This window comes from Saimiri boliviensis, chromosome 5, assembly GCF_048565385.1.
Source record: "Saimiri boliviensis isolate mSaiBol1 chromosome 5, mSaiBol1.pri, whole genome shotgun sequence".
NCBI classification, from domain to species: Eukaryota; Metazoa; Chordata; class Mammalia; order Primates; family Cebidae; genus Saimiri; species Saimiri boliviensis.
In genome coordinates, this window is record NC_133453.1 from 71,940,158 (window position 1) to 71,958,120 (window position 17,963).

General features: G+C 38.7%; 1 protein-coding gene and 1 non-coding gene across 3 annotated transcripts in view; one reads left to right on the forward strand and one right to left on the reverse strand.

Annotated features, from left to right (window-relative positions):
* Nucleotides 1–1,340: 1,340 nt before the first annotated feature.
* Nucleotides 1,341–1,415, forward strand: TRNAK-UUU (transfer RNA lysine (anticodon UUU)). Its single transcript has one exon. It is a non-coding gene; the product is annotated as a tRNA-Lys (tRNA).
* A 10,110-nt stretch (nucleotides 1,416–11,525) lies between these two features.
* B3GALT1 (beta-1,3-galactosyltransferase 1) overlaps nucleotides 11,526–17,963 on the reverse strand; it is a 582,223-nt gene continuing 575,785 nt past the window's right edge. For both annotated transcript variants that reach the window (XM_074399545.1, XM_074399546.1), the window contains one exon: nucleotides 11,526–16,108. In XM_074399545.1, coding sequence (XP_074255646.1) covers nucleotides 14,899–15,879 — 981 coding nt within the window. In that variant the 5' untranslated portion in view covers nucleotides 15,880–16,108 and the 3' untranslated portion in view covers nucleotides 11,526–14,898. The remainder of the gene's footprint in view (nucleotides 16,109–17,963) is intronic.

The following is a 17,963-nucleotide window of genomic DNA, read 5'->3' on the forward strand; positions in this document are numbered from 1 at the left end:
TTTACAAAATATAAGCTATATATAATTTACAAAATATAAACTAAATTTAAAAAATATAAACTATATATAATTTATAAAATATAGACTATATTTACAAAATATAAGCTATATATAATTTACAAAATATAAACTAAATTTAAAAAAGATAAACTATATATAATTTATAAAATATATTTTACAAAACAAACTACATATAATTTATAATATAAACTATAATTTACAAAATATGAACTTATATAATTTATAAAATATAATTATATTCATAAAACAAAATATATATAATTTATAAAATATAGACTAATTTACAAAATGTAAGCTATGTATAATTTACAAGTATAAATTATAAATTATATATAATGTAATATATAAATATATATAATTTATAAATATATGTATAAAATTTATAAAATAGAAATAATAAAATTTATAAATTATATTTTATGTTTTATAAATTAAAAGTGGGGAAATATAAATAATATAATTTACAAAATATAAATTATATTTTATAAATTAAAACTGGGAAAGACTCTCTGAGAAATGACACCTCCCTCAGGTTGCGGATGGTGAGGAAGAGTTATTGAAGTCCATGGGGAACAGAATGTGAGGGAGAAGACCATGCCAGCAGAGCAGAGTAGGTCCTGAGTAAGGAGAGGGTTGGGCAAGTTCCCGGAAATAAAAGTGGGTCAGTGTGATTGGAACATGAGGAGGGTGTGGTGGGACGAGATGAGATCCCAGATGTTGTCAGAGATCCATGATGCAAGATCATATTAAGGATTTTACATTTGATTTTACATTGGAAAAAAAAATCAGTGAAATGTTTTATTTTACAAAGGTCTCTCTGGCTGCTGTGTGGATGAGGGATCTGAGAAGGGAAAGTGGGATTAGAGAGATGAGCAAGCAGGCTACTAACTAGTCAAAACCAATCATAACAAAATGAGAGGGCCTTGTGATGAACTCCAGCTACAGGTAAGGGAGAAGCAGATTTAACCTGGAGATGGGAGGAGTGCTCAGAGTTCTAACTTAAGCAACCAAGACTTCAGAGCCCAATTATTGAGGTGGAAAAATGGAGGAAAAATTATTGAGGTGGAAAAAAGTAGATTTTGGAAGAAGATAAGTAATATCCACAAAGTCCAAGGTTGCTAATCATTGCATTGATCCATTCCAAGAGCTCATCAGCTCTTTAAACACAAAGGGAAGTAATTTAGTAAATTCTTACCTGACATCAATGGATTGACAATGTAATAACCTACCCTGGGCTATCATCACTGACTCCATCTTAGCTGTAAACTCGAACCTGGCTTCTTCCTTCCTACCACAGCCCCTCTGAGTATATGACTGGGTCATGCTGCTAGCTCAATTGGTAGAGCATGGGACTTTTAATCCCAGGGTCGTGGGTTCGAGCCCCATGTTGGGAGCCAGTCTTTTTGCACTCTGTTAACAGTTTAAACCCTGAAACAAAATTTTATCTTCTGTGTAAATATTTCAAATTAGAAACCAGGGACTCCATCCTCCAGCTTCCTGGAGTGGCGACGGAGTCCAGGGGGGTGCCCTTGTCAGGGCTGAGCCCCTCTAGATCAGGCAGAAGGACAGGACCCAGGGACCCTGGACACCCGGAGTCCAGAAGCACACAGCCAAAAGTCGACAGAACCAGGAATAGACCCCTAGAATTTAAAGGCAGAAAAGCCAGAACCAGGACTCTTCCAGAATCCAAAACCCAGAACCAGGACCAGGGACTCTGGGGCACCCATAGTCCAGAAACCAAAACCAAGACTCTTCCAGAGTCCAAAACCAGAACCAGGACCAGGGACTCAGGCACCCAGAGCCCAAGGTCACAGGAATCACCGTAGTCGATTCCAGCATCCCGGTAATTGGATGATCCCTGTAACTTCTAGGAATAACCAGATCAGGCCTGACTTACCTTCTCCACGGAGCAGGACCAGGGACTCTGAAGAATAATTTGGTGGAGCACGCTGGGAGTCGATCCGCTCTCTCCGGCAAGGGGTGGTTTTTGGGGCCCTGGAATGAACCCCGTCTACACCTGGTGGCGAATATCTCGCTGGAGCTTCCAAATGTTGTAACCCAGCGAGTTAGAAGGAACTTGCCACGCTCTGAGTTCCAAATTAAGAGTCCTGTATCGATTTACCGACCGAGGGACGGCCGCTGCTCAAAATTCTCTCAGCCCCGAGGAAGAGGCCTGATTAGCTTTTATACCTTGATTTAGGTAGGGGAGGGGAGTACCCAGCTGAAGCGAATTTTTACAGAAGCAGAAAAGCAAGTTAGAGGAAGGGGCTGCAGGCACAGATGGTTTCTATACAATTACCAAGAAGCGGGGTCGATCAGGCTCCTTCTACGCAGTGATCAAAGGGAAACGTTTTTCTTACAATAGCAGTGGGGAGGTATGCCAAGCAGGATGCGGTGACAATGGTTACAAGTGTTAAGAACAGTACCTTCAATGTTTCTAAGTGCAGCATGACCCAGTTATGCACTCAGAGGGGCTGTGGTAGGGAGGGGGAAGCCAGGTTGGAGTTTACTGTAAAGATGGAGTCAGTGATGCTAGCCCAGGGTAGGTTATTACAACGTCAGGGGACATCTGTGACTTTGGCATTACATCTGGTGAACTTCGTTTTTAGAGAGAGTTAGGGGCGTCATCAAATGCATTGAGAAGCCCTACAACCCTGAGACTGTATGAGTGCCCACCCATGCAAGCTTTCTTGGAATTATAAAGAATTGCACAAATAAATAGCATTTGACTTTGACTTGGGCCCTGAAGTTTGGATACATGGGGATGTGGGGTGAGGAGGTCATCCCAGACCACAAAACAACTACCTTGTATGGGGAGAAAACTTTAAGCTCTTATTGAGCATTCACGTGGAGTTCAATAAAGCTAAGTGAGAGATGCCTCTGTTTTATTGGGGCAATTGGTGAAAGGTCTAAAGTTTTCAACGATGTTCAGCTGCACACTCATGGCTGAAATTGCAGATTGGACATAGAGGCTGACTCTAGATAGGTGACAGAGATACAGCCGCTTGATTGAAGCTTTTCAACAAATTCTATTGCTCATTGTGCAATATTCTTATCTTAATTTCACAGAAGTGCATTCCTATTTTAAACCAGTAAACCTGTATAGGATTCTACATACTCTTCCATTTGTTTGAAGAAACAAAAACCTCACCATGTAATGTAATTAAACCTATTGGTTCTCAGTTGGGGCTGGACCTCACACACAATTTACTCTAATGAAAATGGGTTTAGTATTTGGAAACCCAAATATATAGGACTAAATATGTGTTACTATTTTTCTTCTTTGGTTATCAGGCACTAATTTAACTCATATGCTAATCTATTAGATTTATTCATAAAATAAAAAAGAAATGTTGATTCCAAGAACTATGTTATAAATAATTCTGGCTTGGTAAACTTGGGAGGATCACAAGTCCTATCAGCATAAAGCATCACCTGATAAGATATTCAGGAATTAGAAATTCTAGGAAGCAATTTCTGATTTTGAATATTATAACAAAAAAGCTTCAGCTTTGAAAAGAATATTGGGCAATCACCTCCAAATTTTTAATAATACTTGGTGCTAACACTGTGTCTTGTGCCTGCTCAATCTTCAAGGAATGTTTTATGAATGAGCAGTTGAATGAAAGAATGAATATGCCTTCATAGATTTCCATCAACATTCTGCCATGTACCCAAGGGCAATAAAGCAAAATGACAAGTCTCTCAGTTGAAATTGATTTTATAGTTTATCAGTAACCTAATATGAATCTCATTATTTAAACTTTAATGCTAAGTTTAAAGCTAGACTTTAAAGTGGTATTGCTTTAGTTTGTAACAGCCATCTAATGTTGTAGAGAGAAAGGTATCCAACAGTCTTCTTCTTCAGTTAAGTTAGGGCTTTCACTTATTATGCCCTTGGAAATCCAAACAGGTATAACTTCTGGGATCTAATCTATAGGACATCTGCAAAATTTAATGCAAAAGAATGTACTGTTTCTGAAATGGGAATCAGAACCAACTGAGTATAACAATAAGGAAAAGGTAAGAAAAGCAAAACAAGCCACAGAAAACCAACCTGATGTATGAAAAAATGTGGGGAAAAGCATGAGTTGATATCTGCCTCTGGGAAACACCTCCCCCTATGTGTTTTTGTACCCTAACAGAAAAAGAATTTGATGGAAAGTGGATTGAAATTTATGTTAGGTAATTTTCAGAATGGTAAAAGCAAAGAAACACTGGTCAACATAATTTGAAAACAGGTGTGGCTCTTTCCCCATCTTCCATCTCCCTCTGAATTAGTGCTTTCTGCTTTCTTACTTCCCTGGTCTTCCTGCTTCTTGCTCAGTCTCAATTCTCATTGTCTCTACTGCTGATTCTTCTCCTTTGTTACTTTGGAGTCGTTTTCTCTTCCTTCCTTTTGCCCTGGAAATAAAAAGTGCATGCAAAGCTGTTGTAAAGTGTGTTTTGTGTTCTTGTTGAAAAACACTTATTTTATTTGTGGTGATCTAGGTTATTTCTAGATTCCAAAGCAGAGGTACAGCCCTCCCTTTGGGGATCTTGTAGTCAACCCAATTCATGGTAATTGAAAGGTTTCCTGGCTGAGAGTGCTGTCTGAAAAATCAGGTTCACTGTGTTGTGCCATTTGATATTAAGTAAACCTGATGCCTGTTCGGAACCTATTTATCTGACTCTCACCTAGGTTTTGACCCTGTTGTCTCAGCTATTTGCACATTCTTTGAGCTGCATATCTGGACTCAGAATTATTATTTTTTTCTGCTGACTTTTCAGATTTGTGTGTTACTTCAAGCACTGACTGCTCATTTGACCTTGGATATATTGCTGATTCTAACCTTTAAAACCAGGGAGGGTTTGGTTTTACTTGTTTCCGAATTGCAAATAAAACTTAAAGCAGTATGACATAATGAGAAAAAACAAACAAACAAACAAACAAACAAACAAAAAAACCCAACTAGACTCTAGTCAAAATACCTGGGGTAAGAATAGCGGTTCTCCAGTTACTGATTTTTTACGTTGAAAAAGTCTCTTGATTTCTCTAACTCCTGGGTTTTTTAACTTCAAAACGGTGACAATAATAAATCCTGGATTCCTTGTTTTGGAGAAACCACCTCGTTTCTCAGTACTCCCTCTGCCCTAAAAAAAAAAAACAAAAAAAAAAAAAAAAAAAAAAACAACTTCCTTTCTACCATCCTAATAATGTTCCTCCCAAAAGGTAAAATTCTAAACTTTTTTTTTTTTTTTTTTTTTGAGATGGAGTTTTGCTCTGTTGCCCAGGCTGGAGTGCAGTGGCAGGGTCTTGACTCTCTGCAACCTCTGCCTCCTGGGTTCAGGTGATTATCCTGCCTCAGCCTCCCAAGTAGGTAGGATTACAGGTATGCATCACCACTCCAGGCTAATTTTGTAACTTTTAGTAGAGATGGGGTTTCGCCATGTTGGCTGAGCTGGTCTTGAACTCTTGACCTGCAGTGATCCACCCACATTGGCCTCCCAAAGTGTTGGGATTACAGGTGTGAGCCACTGCGCCTGGCTATAAATCTGATGGTCATATCATATGACAATAATTTGGCCTCATTTATGCATATGTAGGGTTACCGTTTTTTGCAGATGACATACTTGTGTGACTCTTCCTGCTGCTTTCCTTCTGTTCCTGTTGTCTCCATTGTATTGTGCCAGGAGCCCTGTACCCTAGCTCTACATACTTCTGTCTCCTTTCTATGCTATATGATATGGTAAATGGTGGTTGGTGGGAAGATAAAGCCATCAGGTCCCAACTTTGACCTGGGGCTACATCATGGGCTCCAGCTTGGGTTTAACATAGAATCCTATATTGGGTTACTGGGTCCTGAATCAGCAAAATAATAGTCTGGTATTTTGCTTCCCATTGTTTTTGTTTTTTTGGTGTATTGCTTCCTCTAGGACTTCACCCTTCTCCCATAAGGTCTTAGAGAAAGCTATGTATAAGAAATAAAAAGAGTAAGTTTCTAACCTAACATTATACTACAGACTCAAACCTCATTTTAATCCATAATTCCTTCCAATGAGTTTTTGTGAATATTTCAAGAGGTAATATAGGCAAGAGTCTCCGGTATGGTAAACATCTCTGGTATAGACGCTTAGTGAATGCTAGTAACCCTAGGCCAAGTGCAGTGGCTCACGGCTATCATCCCAGCACTTTGGAAGGTTTAGGAGGGTGGATCACTAGCGCTGAGGAGTTTGAGACCAGCCTTGGCATTATGGTGAAACCCAGACTCTGTAAAAAAAAAATACAAAATAATTAGTTGGGTGTGGATTTTTCTAGCCTGCAGTCCCGACTCGAGGCTGAGGTAAGAGAATCACCTGAGCCTGAGATGTCAAGATCATGTCACTGCACTCCAGCCTGGGTGTTAGAGACCCTGTCTCAAAACAAAACCAAAACCAAACAAACAAAAAAAACTAGTAACCCTGTCTAGAATCTAGCCTTGAATTCCAGAGCCCTGTTACTCAAAAGACAGTCTATGCACCAGTGGCATCAGCATTGCCTGGAAGCTCACAAGCAAGTCAGAACTGGGGGTTCCCAGGTAATTACTTGGCATATGCCAGTCTGAGAAGCATTGCTGTAGAGTCGACTTGGCCCTCATCCTGTCCTTTCTGCTCCAGCATCCTATTTTGCTTCCATACTTGTGCCACCTATGGCTCCAACTCCTGCTAGGACGGAGGAGCATTTTGTTGTACGTGACACTTTCCAAGTTAACTCAGTGGTGATAAAGTTTGAAGAGAAGCTTGTAGTTGTGAAATTCTGTTTTTCTAAAGGAAATGTGGACTAGCATATGTTGAAGAAACCAACAGTAAGTCAGAAAGCACAAGCAGATACAGAGGGAGAGCTCATCTGAGTGTGCTTTACAACAGGTATGGAGTCACACCTGGCCTTGAGTGTAGACAAGGCCTGCCTTTTAAAGGAGCTAGCTAGTGATGGATATCTCTCCAGAGGATCCTTTGCTTCCAAGAGGAAAAAAGACATAATTGAACTTACAGATCGTTCTCTTTAGAGAAATGTGTGAACTCTTAAGGATAGAACCTCTCTTAAAGTTCCTAGTGAGCTGGTCTAAATTTCGAGTGACTGAAGTTGTAGATTTTTTGACTGGCATCTTCTTATTAATATTCATTAGACTTGGATATTATTGAATCAACGGTGGTTTATTTTAAAATTCCTGAACCTTTCATCTGTATTTATGTATTGCTTAACTGTTTTCTTAAGATTCTGTTTTCTTGTTTTATTCTCTTCTTTTCGATTTTTTGCTTTGTTGGATGCTAAGTTGTCATAATGGGTTGTTTAAAGAAATTTTTCGATACATTAAACATTATAGATGATGACTACTAAATAACATGTAAATCTCAAGTAAAATAAAAATTTGGAAAGGGATCAGTGATTGCCAGAGGCTCAGGGAGGGGGCTGATGATAAAAGGTCATGAGAAAATTTGGGACAGTACTAGAATTCTTCTATTTCTTTCTTTCTTTCTTTCTTTCTTTCTTTCTTTCTTTCTTTTTGAGATGGAGTTTCGCTCTTGTTACCCAGGCTGGAGTGCAATGGCGCGATCTTGGCTCACTGCAACCTCTGCTTCCTGGGTTCAGGCAATTCTCCTGCCTCAGCCTCCTGAGTAGCTGGGATTACAGGCACGAGCCACCATGCCCAGCTAATTTTTTGTATTTTTGGTAGAGACGGGGTTTCACCATGTTGACCAGGATGGTCTCGATTTCTTGACCTCTTGATCCACCCGCCTCGGCCTCCCAAAGTGTTGGGATTACAGGCGTGAGCCACCGCGCCCGGCCAATTCTTCTATTTCTTATTATGGTGGTCGTTACCTGAATGTACACATTTGTCAAAACTCATACACTTAAAAAGAGGGAATTTTAAAGTATATAAATTATAACTCAGTAAAAAGGGGGCAAAAGTTACAATCTGGAAAACAAATTAAAATAGCTACACTGAATTCTACAGGAACTGGGGCCTGGCGCAGTGTGGTGGTGGGGAGTGATATATGTCCTTATTTTTGAGAAGCAAAATGCTAGGTTGATGATGAATATGGAGCCAGAGGGTCTGAATTCACCCTGTAAGTTACAGAAGCCTCGGTTGCCTCAATTCTCTAATCCGCCAATCTGAGATAAGAGCAGCATCTACTTCATGAGGCTGTTGTTAGAATTCAGCAACAACAATGACAAAACAGAAGAATGGGCACTGAAAATGAAAGGTTTTGCAATGGGAGAAATTCTCTGATGCTTTCTTCCCCCTCACCTCAGGCTTGTTGAGGGCATCTTCACCTCCTCTGAAAAATAGTCTTCATCACAAACCCTCACAAGTGTCTCCGCCAGCCTGCCGAATCAGGCAGCCACCGCTGAGTAAATGCTCTAGAATAAACCTAGAAAGAGAATAAATCACCTCTTGTGCCATTCCCTCCAGGTGAGGCCAGAGGTCATTGCAAGAGGCATAACAAATAGTTGACATAATGTACTAAACTAACAGATTCTAGAAGGAAAACTAAATGGAAATTTTTTCTTGAGTGCTAGGCACCTCTGGCTGAAGAGACAGTGGAGCCAGCATTATTATCGATGTGGTTGAATCAATAACACTTTTTCACTTCACAAAAATGCCCATTTTAACCAGCAAGGAGGTAAGGAGATCTTATCGAGGGTGATTTTTCATGCTCACATGGATTATATTGTGGGGCATATCACTCACTCTTTTAAATATCCCCATTTCTGTTTTACTTTTTGTTCATTTTTGTTTTTTTCTCTTAAAAATGTATTCAATTCTCTCCCAGCAGTGTGAATTCATTTGGAAATCTATGACAATCAATTAAGTAAATGAGAAAATAGAATACTTATAATTATAATAATCAAGCTACATGAAACCCACCCTTTTAGGTCTAATATGCACACATCTTTAAGCAATATATTAATTAAAATGTGGGTAATTGTGACAATTAGAATTGAGCCTTTATAATTTTTAAAAATCATTCAGAGAAAACAAGGAAATATTTCAAAAATATATGCAGCTGTTGGTTGTTAATGCAATTCATTATCATGACTAAGTTCCCGTTTTCCTGGCTGTATGGGAAGACGATTCCAGTGCTGATATGATTTTTTCATCCATAAATGAACCATTTTGTGTGTAGCACCTTTTTTAGATGTCTTCCTGTTTCTCTAGGTCAAAGGTTGACAAACTTTTCCTATAAAGTGCAAGATAATAAATATTTTAAGCTTTGTGGGTCAAGAAGCAAACTTGAAAATATATGATAGTACTTATATAACAAAAGAAAAAATAAATTTCCAGTTTTTGTATTGATGGAATTCAAAATAAAATAACTGAGTACAATTTTGTGTATCGGCAATACACATCCACTAATGAGAGGAATGGCATTCTTCCTATGAGACTAATGTTCTGCTTAGTTGGAGCTCTGTGTTAGCATCTGCTGTCATCAATCATAGCAGCTGTTCATGGGAACCACTCTTAGCTTGTGGACAGCAGACCGGATGGAGTTCACAGACTGTAGTTTCCCAGTCTCTGCTTTGGTTTAGTGTTCTCAGCTCCAGTGGGCATTGGAGTTAGCTAGAGGGCTCATTAAAATGGACTGCTGAGCCACACGCTGAAGTTTCTGGAGGAACTTGAGAATTTGCTTTTCTAGCAAGTTCTCGGATGAGTCTGGTGCTCCTGGTCTGGAGACTATACTTATTTATTTATTTTTGAGATGGAGTTTTGCTCTGTTGCACAGGCTGGAGTGCAGTGGCATGATCTTGGCTTACTGCAACCTCTGCCTCCCTGGTTCAAGCTATTCTCCTGCGTCAGCCTCCCAAGTAGCTGGGATTACCACCACACCTGGCTAATTTTTGTATATTTAGTAGAGATGGAGTTTCACCATGTTGACCAGGCTGGTTTTAAACTCCTAGTCTCAGGTGACTCACCACGTTGGCCTCCCAAAGTGGTGGGATTACAGGAGTGAGCCACCATGCCTGGCCTGGAGACTATATTTTTAGATCACTGCTCTTGATGTTGGTCCTTTGAAAAAGTTATGTGGAATGCAAAGCTGTATATTATGTTTTTATTGTTTACTTACATAGTTCCACTCACCTGATAAACTTCACCTTTTGAAACTCCAAGGTATGTGGGGAGTAAACCAAAAGTTAAATTTCCATTAAAAAGTGAATACCTGGAATACTATGCAGCCATAAAAAGGAACATGATCATGTCCTTTGCAGGGACATAAATGAATTTGGAAGCCATTATCCTCAGCAAAATAATACAGAAACAAAAAACCAAATACCACATGTTCTCATAAGTGGGAGCTGAATGGTGAGGACACATGGGCATATGGAGGGGAACAACACACTGTGGGCTGTCAGAAGGGATTCAGGGGAGGGTGCATCAGGAAGAATAGCTATTGGACGCTGGGCTTCATACCTAGGTGATGGGATGATGTGTGCAGCAAACTACCATGGCACACGTTTTCCTATGTAATAAACCTGCACATCCTGCACATGTACCCCCGAACTTAAAATAAGTTGAAGAAAACAAGCAAGCAAAGAAAGTGAATTATCTGTTTAGCTAGATCAGGACTGATAATGAAAGTAACTTTCATTTCCTAAATAGTTCTCAGTCTCTTGCTGACACAATCAGGCATCAGCAATCATCTACTTGGCTGCTGTGAGGAATGTCTGAATAGATCTTCTCTGATCCAATTACACTTTTAAAGTAACATACAGTATTCCAAAGGATACATGCAGATGAAACATGAGAATGACATTTTTGCCTTAGATTCAACATGTCTTAAATTGCCAAACACATTATTAATAGAATGCCCCTGGGTTGGAATTTGTTGGCAAGTTTAAACCATGGATTTTAATACAGAGGCCAGTTAAAATGATTCCTTGAGGCCACCAAGGGCCAAGTGAATCCCTGTTTCCTAAATCCCAGAGTAGCCACTGGTCTACTTACTAGATGGAATAGTCTCTGTGTTGACTGTTAAGTTGCACTGGGTTCTTTGGGATGAGCTCTGAATGGCATGACCTATTACCTACACTGAGATTGTGGAAAAGGTTGATGGTAAATGGCAGGGCATCAGCTTTTAACAATCACGTCTCACCAAAGAATTTCTTTCCAAAAAGAAGCAAAGTGAGAAATGTGTTCTCCTTCTGTTTATTTGTCCCAATGGTTTAAAAAAAAATCAGCTTTATGGAACCATAATCTTCATCGTGACAGATGGGCCTGTACATAAGCATCGTGCTTTCAGTCAACAGTTTACATTTCAAGAGGAAGGTGAAGAAACTGAATGTAATGACATCTTCAGCATCTATCTGTCGTTTTTAGTTTTATAACATTGATACAAAAAATAGTATTCTGATTAGCAGCTTGATTGGCAACCCATGTAACCCTAAATAGTACTACAAACCTGGAGAGTGCACTTTTACAGACAGTTACTTTTGGCGAAACAGTATGTACAATTGTGACAAATAAATACATAAATACAATCATTCATATATAACGTTATACCTAAATGTCAATTATCATCAACAAGCGTTGTTCTAGTAAATTACTTCTTTCATTCACAAGTTACTTTGTTGTTTATAAAAACTATTTTCACCTTTACAGAAGAAATGACATAATCAATCTCCCACTAAACCCACATATTAGGAAAGGTAGAAAATGATCCCAGATACGTTAGGTAAATATTCCATTGTCTTTTGATAGAAGAGATTTGATTGAAAAACTCCTTCCTTGGCTTCTCTGTAAATAGTTTATTTTCCCCATATTGTGTCACACAAAGGGATTTTATTCTTCTGAATTGAATCCAAATTAAGTGATCTTCATTTTGTTGATTCTGGTTATTTAAAAATACAATATTTTATATTGAAATAGATACTTGTTCCAATATAAGAAGACACAAAGCCACCTAAACCAGCCACCAAAATTTTTTCCAAAAAATAAATTAAAAAAAGAAACTTTAAGAATATAGACACTGATAATATATTATCCAGTAGATAATGGAAAAAAGAGCTTTTGTAAAAATTGTCTGAGAGACTCTTGGTAGAATACTGTCTGAAACATTATATATTTTATGTCAGAGAAATGATAAGAATGGCATAACAAGTAATTGAAACAATAGTTTCCCCAGTGTCATGTCATAAAATTAACAAAAGTAGAAAGTTAGAGCTTTTTCTTGATCACTTAAACATTTTTTGAACATTCAAAAACGAAGGGCAAACATGCTTAAGGCTATTGAAACACTGGACAAATGGCCTTGCTTCACCAAGCTCCATGCAGAAGAAAATGTTACATAGCAAGCAGATTCTAGCTGTACATACAGTTGGGGAGAAGAAAAAAATGCCTTTAAAATATATACACGTGGTTTTTGATGTATATTTACATGTTTGTCACATGGGCATTATCGAGCATAAAAAAGTAAGGAAATAGTTCTTTAAGACACATGATTCTGATTTTTGCTCCTTTTAAAGATTAGGGCAGTATTCATAATGTATACACACACATATAAAACGATTCATAGATGTACATATATGATGTTTACAATGCGCAATTTCTTGACATCAAAGGCGGTTTGACTGAGCATGGGGTAGATGCAAGGCAATAGCATGAGACAAGAGGCTTGATTCAGCTGCACGATTGGAAGGTAGACCAAGTATGAAGTCGTGAGACTTTCCCAGTGATTGGAACTCACAGCAGTTGAGGGTACAGGGTTGGAGGGTGGTTCACCTTGTGCTGTCCCATCTCTCCCCAGGTTACCTAATTGCTATTCTCTAATCAAAACCAGCAGCCCTGCTGACCATAAGATGAAGATGTGTTAAGGGATGGGAAGTCTTGTCTCATCTCGGGTCCTTTAGGGCTGGGGGATGAGAGATCCAGAGTTTTGCAGAAACAAGTCATGACTTTCACTTGCTCATTTTGTCTGCCTGTTTGCTATCTACTTCTATGGGGTCTCCCGGGGTCAGGTTAAAACACAAGTAAATAAATTAAAAAGGTACACTCTTTCAGCTTTGGGGCTTTCTTTGCATGAGAACAAACAGGTGTTTTCTAATAAATGGTAGAAGATGTGCAATGTTCAGGTTTGCTGACTGCCTATTAGGCTTCTTCTGAAAGAGGTGGACTAGCTTTACCTGCTCTCAAAGTTCTTAGAGAGAATTCAGATTCAGTGGTTCCTGATATCCAAGTTGCTGTGATGCATTTTGCAAAGCATATGCTTCATTTACTGTAACATACGCCCAACCAGAGGTTCCTTCCCAAAGAGGGCAGCTGCCTCTACGTTCAGCATCTTGGGATTTCAAGGAAACACACTGATCTAGTCACTCATTCATTGAAACCAGAAGAAATTGCAGAGAAATGAGAGTTTTCCCAAACACCTAAATTATAGCCAAGGAAAAGTCAAAGCCTTGGCAGAATTAGATGCACTGATAGTTCACAGCTGATCTTTATTTCGGCAGATGTTATATTAAGATGATGTTACTGTTACTAATGATCATCAATGTAATTATACAATTATTTTAGCATCTAGTATAATGCATGATACATTGCATTATGTAGCACCTTTTAAGCTAAGGATCTCAAAATACTTAGCAAATGCAATTCGCTCTCACAGCAGCTGTGAGGTAGGTGTTTTTTACAGCCATTTTTATAAATGAACACATTGAAGCACAGCAAGATTACAATGCCTACTCAAAGGACCCAATACGTTTGAGGGCATCAATGGGACCCAAACCCAGCCTTCCCTATTCTTCCTGCCCATGAACCTCAATCACACGAGCCCCCAGAATACCTCATAACAGCATTGCTGCTGAACATGTTCTGGTATTTTCAGAGGTTAGCAATAGGGCCAAGTCTTTCAATAATATTGACACCTTTAAAGATTTTCTCACGTGTTTTGCAAATGTGTGTCGGGGGGCATCTTATACTATTGATAAGCTTATGTTAATTATAATGCATACCTAAATTCGTATTTTATCAATGTGATTTATTGTTCTCTGGCCTCCAACCACCATATTTTATACATAGAGACATATGCCTGCCAGATCCAGAAACTGTGAAATGTACTTAGCAACACTGCATGAAAGGAAGCAGGTGAGATTACATTTGGCAAAGTTTCCTTGGAGGCACCATTTCATGTTTGTTCTGAAAGAGCAAAAAAAAAAAAAAAAAAAAGAAAGAAAAAAGAAAAAAATCTTTTACTTTGTTAAGTAGCATTTTATATACATTCCACCTGTTGACCAGGTTTAATCCTTGGATAAGCAAGCAGAGTTGTCTTCCAAACACATACAAAGTTTGATTCTCAAGTTTAAATTCCCACCTATTTAACTGCAGCCTCTCTGCAGCTACCAAGTTCATTTCTTGGTGGAACTGCAAATACTGTACACATTACATGGCAATATATGTAAAAATATAATGTAACAACACACATGATATTAATCATCACATCTAGTGTGTCTTCCTGACTGTGCATCCTTTCTGAATTGCTTTTGAAAATGGTTTCTGTTTATGTATTAATTTTTGCAGAGATGATACAAACACATTATTGTGAGTTTCAGTTTCCCAGAACCAATTTTTTATCTCAAATGCACAGTACATCAATCCTAGGAGTTATTTGGAAGTCACTTTTTGAGACAAATAGCAATGCCCTGGGACTGAGAATGAAATCTGGCTATACTAACTCATTTATTGTTTCTATGACCAGAGCCTAACATTTGTAAATTGGTAATCCAAGAAAGGAACTTATAGAAGGAAGCAAAAACTTTACAAAACCCCTTTACCAGTTCATTTCCCCTGACATCTGGAAAATACCAACACCTTAGGTCCCATTTCTTAAAAAAAGAAAAGAAACGTATTTCCATTGGTAAAAATCCTAACATCTGAGATGTTTCTTGCTTGACATGTCATTCCAGATTCTGTGCATTTCTTCTGGAGAGATCTGATGCACGGTGATAACACGGCGATACCTACACAAACTGTAGGCCATTTTCCAGTGATTGAATCCACTGTTCTGGAAAGGATGTATGCCCAGCTTTCGAAGACACAGTCCCACATAGACGTCTTCAAGGTGAAGCAGCCTGGTGTGGAGTGAGGTCTTGTAAATGAGTTCAGCCACATCAGCTGAAAAGATGTAGCCAGTCCCCGAACAAAATGGTGGGTAGTTACTGTCTGGGTACAAATCCCTGGGCATATACCACTTACTGCGGACGTCCCGAATTGGCCCTCCATTAATGACATAGCCAGTAAAATACCTTCTTCGTGGCTTGGTGGAGGGTTTCAGTAATTTATAAATAAGGTTGTCCATGTTGACAAAAATGTCACTGTCAGTTTTCATGACATACTTGGCTTTTGAACAAAAAGTGGCCACCCATCTCATCCCCATCAATGTTTTGAGGGTAAGGTTATGGTAGGAGTCAATAAAGTCCTCCACGATGATATCGTGGAAGATTTGGCTCTCTTGCTCCACCATCTGATTGAGAACAGGATCAGCATTCTTGCCCAGGAGGAAGAGAGTGGCTATCTTGATCCCCTTAAAGTTGTTCTCATCCCCCCACGTCTCTCTGATTGCCTGGCGGGCATCGAATTCCTTGTGGGTGGTGCTGATGAGGATAACAAGAAAAGGAATGTTCTTCTCACATTTATTGGGCTCGTTGATAAGAAATTCAAAAGAATGTGGGTTGATAGGTCGAGTTCTTATGTTGCCAAAGGTGAAATTTTTCCTGGCAACTGTTAGGTGGCTGAATGGTTTGGAGCCAGTGTACGAAGATGTAGGACGAGTTATACTCAAGTACCAGAGAGCGCTGGCCCAGCACACAACTGTCAAAACATACAAACATGAGACCTTTGAAGCCATTGTCTTGAGAACACGTCTATTCCAAATATTGAAGAATACGCCTCCTTGGCACTAGTTTCTTTTCATCTTCCAAAGGCAGCATATTACTAATAAATCTTAAAGTCTGATAGAGAAGCATGAGGTGGGGATTGTCCACAGGCCTCAGTGGCTGTCTGTCATCTCTGTGCTCACTCTACTTTCTTCCAAATCTGATGGAGGGTTCCATGCCTCATAAATCTTCCTCTTAATTCTGCCAAATCAATAAAGTACAGTTGTCATTCAATTTATGTCATCATTCTACATCCTTAAATAAACATAACAAGGGTACAAGAATTGCCCACAATGATTAAAATACACATGATCATTCATTTCCATCAGTACCAAAAACTTCCTGTCATAACCATCTCCCCTTTTCCTCTCTCCTTGATAGAAGTTATGTATGTATATTCATACCCAATTAAGAAATACATAGGTTATAAATTCTAGATGAAGATGAAGTAAGTGGAACATTAGTCATTTTTAACAAAGAATTCCCCTTCTTCACATGAGATATTTTTTACAGTGAAATACTTTCTGGCACGAAAACCTTCTTTCAAGCAAGGAAATCTCACCCATGGCCTCATATCTCTTTTCCAATTTCCAAATCTGAGCTTTTGTTTGCTCATTCTAGTGAATAAATTTGTTCTCAACATCTTGCTTTCTCTAACTCTCTATTTGAATATGTGTTTATCACACTGGAAAATCTCTGCTAATGGTGTGTTTCTCTTGGCTCAGACTTAGAAGTAATTAATTCCCAATTGTTCCTCATTTTCCCCTTGTTTTGGCTCTCATAACTCTTAGCTCCTAATTCTTAATTTTCTATGAAACTTCATGCAGAGGATATGCTGACCTCTCAAGCATGGAACCCATTACCCAAGTGACCTTTCAGATGTTTGACAGCATTTATTTTGGAGTTGATCTAAACAGTGTCACTTTTTATGGTTTTCAACCATTCACCCATATGTTCCCTTGATGAAATCATACTGGTCCTTTTAATTTTTTTTTAAACTTAGTTACATTTGCCTATAAACCCAGCATGAGTATAATGAGAGCGACAATTGAGTTGGGGGCCACAGATACAATGAAGATGTGACAGAAACTTCAGCTGGTGTTCAAATTTAGTTTCCTTTGGAACGCTCATCCTTTCTAGAACTTCTAATGCTTTCTAGAACTTTAAAAATTTCATGCCAGTTAATCCTATATGCTGGTTATGAAGTCCATTCATGTAAAAAATTGTTTCTTCCTTCCTCATTAGAGCAGAATGTGGTAGTCCTGAAAGGCAGAGATAGTAGAGAATAGGTATCAATTTTAACAAAGTCTGCTTCAAAGAAAACTATGTGCTTACATGTACAGACTGTGTTGAAACAATTTAATTGGGAATATAGATTGAAAACCATGCTTCTAAGCACAATAGTCATAATGAAATAAAAAGACATGATGTGAACAGCAGAGACAATATATAACCTTTTGTCTAAGCCAAGAGCTGTCTGTGAATATATGATCCATATGAGACCAGCAATAACTCAGTGCGGTTACTATTCTAACTAAATGAATATTAGAAGAGTTTCAAGCAGCTTGACTCTAGGAATCGTCAGGCCTTCATCCAACCCATAATAAGTACTTTCAAAATATAGGCTCCTGTATCCCTGTCCTCCTAGGGGAAATTTTTGTTCTAAGGTGCACAAAAGCTGATAAAAAGAAAGACGTGATGTACAGCAAGTTTTGAAACTTTAAACAGTAAGCAAAAGGAAGTGAGAGAAACCAGCAGCAGAAAAAAAGGGCTTCTCAACTTGAGATATACAGGCACGGACTCCATTTCAACTATAAAAGGTTATAAGTAAGTCCCAAGATGGTACTAGAAAGCACATTTTCTCTACCATTGTTCTAAAATATGTATCTGATTCTTAGTCTACTTTTATCATCATTCTGTTCTGTCCTCTTGGATACTCTCCTACTTACTGAGCTACCTATTACTGAGATGTTAAGGGCCTCCCTGAAAGCCTCTCCTGCAAGAGGCTCCTGCCGGGTAATATTTGGGAGCCAGTCATCAGGCCACTAATGGAGGA